At 37.0% G+C, this 6,485-nt stretch overlaps 1 protein-coding gene across 1 annotated transcript; it reads right to left on the reverse strand.

Moving 5' to 3' along the window:
• Positions 1 to 860: 860 nt before the first annotated feature.
• On the reverse strand, positions 861 to 6,485 carry LOC122416967 (sodium/potassium/calcium exchanger 4-like). Its single transcript, XM_043430137.1, has 9 exons — positions 6,136 to 6,485; positions 5,809 to 6,030; positions 4,262 to 4,449; positions 2,809 to 2,956; positions 2,555 to 2,656; positions 2,376 to 2,429; positions 2,083 to 2,292; positions 1,362 to 1,463; positions 861 to 1,285 (listed from the first exon to the last, which is right to left on the reverse strand). The coding sequence occupies exons 1-9, from the start codon at positions 6,290 to 6,292 to the stop codon at positions 951 to 953; spliced, it is 1,518 nt and encodes a 505-aa protein (XP_043286072.1). The 5' UTR covers positions 6,293 to 6,485; the 3' UTR covers positions 861 to 950.

Here is a 6,485-nt window from a genome sequence, read left to right on the forward strand (position 1 = left end):
CAAAAAAATTCCTACAACCTACAACAGTGAAGACTGTTACTCTATACACACAACGCGAATTGTCCAAATGACAAAGGTTGGTATCATTGGAAAGCGTGATGGCGGTCGACAAGTTGATGGACAAAAAACTTCATTTTTATTGCGAGTTTCTTATTCTTTCCTAGTCTCAAGATTTAATGAAAAGGATCAAAAATAAATTGCCAATCGGCCTTTACATATATTGAAGTTTGAAAAAATACGTAACATTCTGAAATTCGCTGAACGTAAATCGTTTAATAAGCAGGTTTGGCGCGCTTTTTAGAAATAATATTCGAAAATAAATCGATGGTTCATATTACAAATGGCATTCAATAGAGGAGAGAACCATGAAAAATGAGAAAAAATTATTATAACAACGATTTCGTATCTTTCAGCACCCTCTTTACTAATCATCGTCATAGTTTAATTTATAGATTTTTGGAAATGAATTTGTCAAGATTTCTCACGTTCTCGATGTCAGAAAACCGGCATAGCGTTTTTCGTATAATTTGCAAATAAATCGTCGGAGTATTTAGATTTTGCCTTCTTTAAATAACATTCAAACATTGGCTAACAATTCTTCTGCAAAAATAATCAATTTGAATCTCGCGCCATTTTTACCTCCAAAGTCACGGAACCGTCTGTTCGACAACGAATTGTTTGCATTTGAAATAAAGACAACCATTCGACCATAACTTCGTGAAATCGACCGCGAGTGTTTACGAGATAAATGAGTCGATAGTTTTCTTTTTATTTACAATAACAATACAAATTATAACGAGTACATATCAATTCTAAAATCCTATGAATACGAAACACGCATATCACACGTTGTAAAAATATAGGTTAGTTTTTTGTTTTCTTTTATAATTTAGCATGCATAAATTCTAAGAATTGGTGACTGCTGCTGTAACAGCCACCTTTGGCAATCGTCAATGAACGCACGTTGGCAGATTCACGGGGAAGAACACATTTAATTCTGTGAGGGAAGCAAATATTAAAAATACTCCGTACATCGAGAGACACGTGATTCCGACTTTGCGATCGAGTTTAAACTTGTTAAGAACGAAAGCAGTGTATAGAAGTATGAGAGTCGAGAACAACGAGATCGAGCTGTAGATGAGGCCCTCCGAGTTGATCTGAACGAAATTCGTTCCTGGTATTTTTGGCAGAAAAACAGCTTTTATGAACCATGGTAACCCGAGACACAGTAAAACATCAAAAACGTTCGATCCTATCGAGTTACTTATTCCCATTGTACCGTGACCTGGAAAAATACATTTTTTTCGTTAAGTTTACTCTCAATTGTTGAAAGTCATAATAAGTCGATTGATTGTTTCAACCTTGATTTGTCACTATGACGCTCGATACAGCCTCGGGCACGCTCATTCCAGCAGCCAAGAAAGTCAGACCCATCACGGAATCGGGTATCTCGAGAGTGTCGCCTACGAAAACAAACATCGTTTTATTACTATTATCCTGAACGTCTGCCATTTTGGAGTTTTCAAAATGGCAGGCTCAAGAATCGAATTGCATCACAATTATTTTAACCGATAAAAATTTATCGAAAAAAAAAATAACAGCAAAGAACTCTTGCAAATAATTCAAAATGGTGGTTTCGGTGACAAATTAAATAACGACTTTTGACATGATTCAACACCGATTAAGGTTAAATTTGAAAAAGGCCTTTTTAAGCGTTATTCCGCCGTTTTGGTCCCGCACACAATGCAAACGACGACATTAAGGCAGAATTTGTTCGCCTCAATTCAATTTAGTCATGAAAACATTTTTTTCATCCGTCCCCCCACTTTGGTTCTCCCAATAATTGAAAATGGCCGACATCGCAACATCATTGCACACAAATTTCGACGTAATTTCACGTTTTTAATGAATTATTTAAAAAACCCAATTGAAATTCAAGTTCGAAGGGATTTTAAGCCCTTGCCCTGACACGCTTCCAACGTCCTCGAGCTCCAACATTTCTGATGACAAATTTACCAGGCATATAAAAATGTTCAATTTCAATTGTTTTTCCCAGATGAATTCGTCGATAAAGAAGCTCACCGATGATCGTAATGTCCCAAGCGACGAGGTACGACATGCTCGCGATCCAGACGATGCACATGAGGAAGGTGATTGGATACCAAGACTTCAATGATTTTCTCCTGCAATCCGGTATGGTGAAGAGGAGCACAAGATTGATTGGCCAAGTGAAAACCCACCAGAGTTTTTCAGCGGCGGGTTCTGGCCATTTGGTCATATTGACGATTTCCACTGTCGAATAAGAACCATCGAAAAATCATTTTTCTCTTATTTCCTGTTTTTTTTTTTTTTTTTTATTTTCTCCAAAGACTTACGTGATTCGTCTTCCGTCGTTTCAACGATGCTCCCTTTCTCTGCGTCCCCAAAGTCTGTAAAATTTGAGAATTGTTCTATTCCAAGTGTTTTTTTTTTCATTCATTAAGAAAAGAAGAATTTATCCAATTGTTTTTCAACCATCTCCAAACGAATTTGCCCGTCTTGGAGCACAACTCACTTTTGGCAATCAAGGGACTGGCCTCGCTCAAATTTTGGTACGTCGTTTTCCGTTTCATCATCGATCTCATGCATCGACTTATTTTTTTATTGAAGCACATCGCTGAAACAGTCGTTCGTAACGAATCGTTTTTCCATTTAATCAAACAATCCGCAATTCAACCTTTTCTCATATGTATATAACGATTATTTAAGATATGACCAAAAAATCTCTCTCGTGACGTTTTTTACCCGCCCTCCGAAAGTTTTACCTACCCATTATATACAAAATATACGATATTACGAGAATTAATGCTTCGTACCACTCGATACGACCATCTCGAAGGGTTACTATGAGCAATAAGACGGTCATGCTATAGGCGAGCGAATCTCGAGTTATGGGCCACCAATCCAGATCTAAAACCTACCAAAATTTCCCATTCAAATAATCTTTATAGCTATGAAAAAAATTCAGATTAATCATTAATCAATATGTTGAAAAATGGGAATAAATTTATTAATAAATAAATAAATGTATATTTAAAGACATTGGTTTCTCTACTCATTTCTCATATTATCGTTGTCATTTTTATTATTTTTATATTACGAATGATTGAATGAATAATTCAACGAATCCATTTCTCGATTGATTTATTATACGCTAAGATTATTATTATTATTATTATTATTATTCTATGAAAGCCCGCTTAGTGTGAGGATGCATATTGCGGAGGTCCAGAGAAAAAATTCTAATTTAATGAATAAATAATAAAATGAATAAATTTCTTAACTCACTTTTACTGTCAATGATTGAATAAATAAATCGATGGATAAATTCATTGATTTACTGATTTTTGTTGAGTGTTCGTTACCGTAATTTTTCAAAAGGCTTGGTTAATTGATTGATCAATCCTATTGAAAAATAATTTGGGAAAATTTGAATTCGATTTGAAGTATATGAAAGTCTCGAAATGAAAATGAAATTATATTTGCTTTTCGCCGATGAAAATTGTTGAGGGTTATCCAATTGCGTGATAATCGAATTTAACATCGTATTGGAAAGGTTAAAGAAGTAAAACTCAATATAGGGTGGATCGAAATCCGGAATATTGATGAAAAAAAAAAGAAAAAAGAGTAAAGTGGATTTGTCAGGCTCGGAAAATGATCGAGTTCGATGCATCGCATTTGTAAATTCGATCCAACAAATTCAATCGAACGAATAGAATTTCGACAATTGTATACGGGCTTCTGCAATATGTTTTTATGAAAATTTCTGCGCTCAGAAATTGTTACGTAACGAGGTAGCGAAAAATGGAGGATTGAACAGGGATTTTGCGAAGGTGCAAAAACGAGTTTGAATATTCGGGGAAAAAAAAAGTAACAACAAACGTTATCTTTCGAAGCAAAGTTCTTCTGACCTCAACCTCAATTCGTCGACGTAATTGATCGAAAAAAAAATGTTTCGAAACTTTTGCAACCGCGTCAAAGAGATTCTATTCGATGAGCTCGACCCAACGAATATTCGTAAATGCTTTTCGTGATTCCGGCATGAGATTAAGAGCGACAGGAAAAAGGAGAAAAAAAGTGGAAAATTATGAGGGTCACGACCCTGCCGATTTGCTTAAGAGTGGCCCGTGTATATAACGTCGTTATAATTCATTGAGCGAGGTAGTGGGGCGGGTGAGCGGGAAAGGCTGCTCTCCATAGCGCTCAAAACGGTTTAGTTCACCTGATTGGCGAACAATCCGCAACAGGCTGGCACTGCGAGAATGTTAAAGACAGCCGAACCGACGATAGTCCCGACTCCGAGATCTCCCTCGGTTATAAACGTACCGACGACGTTTATGAATAGTTCCGGGCTCGAAGTCGCCGCCGCCATGAATGTTGCACCCGCGACGTCTTTTGTCACTTGGAGCTCTGTCAATTTCGTTTTTTTTTTAGTATTCGCGTATTTTCTTCCCTCCCTTGCTCTCATTGATATTCGAAAAAATCTGGGTTCTCGTTGCGATTGATTTTACTCCAATTTCACCATATTTTTGCTTTTTATCGAATAATTTTTCATCCCCAGGTCTTTCTTACTCTTGAGATTAATTTCCATTTGATCGCTTAAGGTAGTTCGTGCGCGAAACGATTTTCTCAAGAAAGCCTCAAATTTACAGAGTTTAAATGGCTAGACTGACAAGCATATCAAATTTTAAAGACTTCGTCTTGTCGGTTATTGAGACAAACGTGTTTAAATATATGAAGAAAAATTCACAGGGTTCTGTAGGGACTATGGGCTAAAAATCGTCCATCTTTCCATATAACGAAAGCCCAAACAAACCCCAACAAACCCCAATAAGCCCGAACAAACCATGATGGCAAAGGACGCAGTAGCAAATATTAAAATCTACTACAATCAATATTTCGTTTGAAGTAGAAACAAAGCCTTCAAATATTACATTTTTGGAAAAACAAAAAATTTTTTTTACACACCCTAAATGATAATGAGATTGATTTTTTTTCAGGTTGTTTCAATCAAGAAGCTGATAAGTTACCAAGTTAGAATGCTTATATCACTACGCAATGAAGAATTATCATTTAAAAAATTATAGAGAGATCTATCATGTCAAGAATATTTGCTCTCAGCATTATTAAATAAAAAAAATCATAAAGGAAATGATTCTATTAGAAATTTGTCGATAAATTTGGGAGCTGACGAAGCGGGCAGCTGGTACATGTGGAAAAATTGATACGTTTCAACGAACGCTTCTTACGAGGTTTATGAAAAAGTACACAATAACAATGAAGTCGAAGGTCTGGGAAAAAATTCGAGACGGCTGTCTTACTAGTAATAATGATAAAATAACGTTAAAGATTGAACGAAATTGGTAACGAGCTCTCGTAACCTCACATCGCTTATTTCGGCATTTTGTTTCTTCTTCTGTCTTTTCATCGCCACTTTTTTCATTCTCCATTTCCCTTTGTGTGTTGCCCTTTGCCCTCTCTAAAGCGATTTTTAACATAAAGAACTGTAGTATTTTAGCCGGGGACGAATGAAACGTTGGGTTCAGTCAGCGATGGATCCCCGTTCAATTAATGGCTTGTTATTTCATTCGCAAAAAAATAAGTTGAAAAAATGTATTTACAATTTCGAATTAATAGCTCTGACGTTAATTTGAGTGATTAAATTTTTAAATGGGGAGTAAAAATCGACCCGATTAGACGCCCATGAAATACGATCGTTCGAGCACGATCTACCTTAATTCAATAAAATCTCAATCGGTCCGTACTTACTGTCGCATATCTTTTGTATCGAAGGGACGAAGAAGTCGTCGCAGACGACGGCGAGCAGGAGGAAAAGATACGTGGCAATAACGACGTGAATTAAAATGAATCCCGATTGTCTCTGAGTCCGAGTTAATCCATCAGGTGGAAATTCCTGGATGGATGGTTGGTTGCAGTTTTTTTTCGCTCCCAAAACCAAGGGCTCTTCGATCTGCAGCAATTTTCGTGATCCTTCGATCGCGATTCAAAGAAAGTGTCGTTTAATTGGGCAACGTTAAAATCAAAATGGGGGGCAAGAATGACGATACGTTTCCGAATGGCTTTTATTCAACTCACTAATCAAGTCCGGAGTTTGTCCTCCGTTGGGGACCGCGACGTGTCGATCTCCTTTTGCGAATATCCCGGTTAAACTGACGCAAAGAAAGTACATCGTCGGTATCGCGATAACCAACAAGATTCTGAAGCCGACCATGTGTCTGTGGCGTCGTGCCATTTCGATGATTTTTTTTTCTTCCGATAAATATCGTTTCGTAAGAATTCCGCGATGAGATTAAAAATGTGGAAAAACAAAAGGAGGCCGGACGAGAAAAGAAACGGTATCGAGATGCTTTTGACTCGGCGATCGATCGACCACTGATCGGGCTTTAAAGGATACGCCGAGGGATAATCCACCTTTGAATATTGGC

This window comes from Venturia canescens, chromosome 10 (assembly GCF_019457755.1).
Source record: "Venturia canescens isolate UGA chromosome 10, ASM1945775v1, whole genome shotgun sequence".
Taxonomy (NCBI): domain Eukaryota; kingdom Metazoa; phylum Arthropoda; class Insecta; order Hymenoptera; family Ichneumonidae; genus Venturia; species Venturia canescens.

Coding starts and splice junctions, on each gene's coding strand:
- LOC122416967 (XM_043430137.1), bottom strand. CDS start 6,292: ATGGCACGACGCCACAGACACATGGTCGGCTTCAGAATCTTGTTGGTT. Junction 6,031..6,135: donor ACAAACTCCGGACTTGATTA/GTGAGTTGAATA, acceptor TCGCGATCGAAG/GATCACGAAAATTGCTGCAG. Junction 2,657..2,808: donor GTATATTTTGTATATAATGG/GTAGGTAAAACT, acceptor CGACTGTTTCAG/CGATGTGCTTCAATAAAAAA.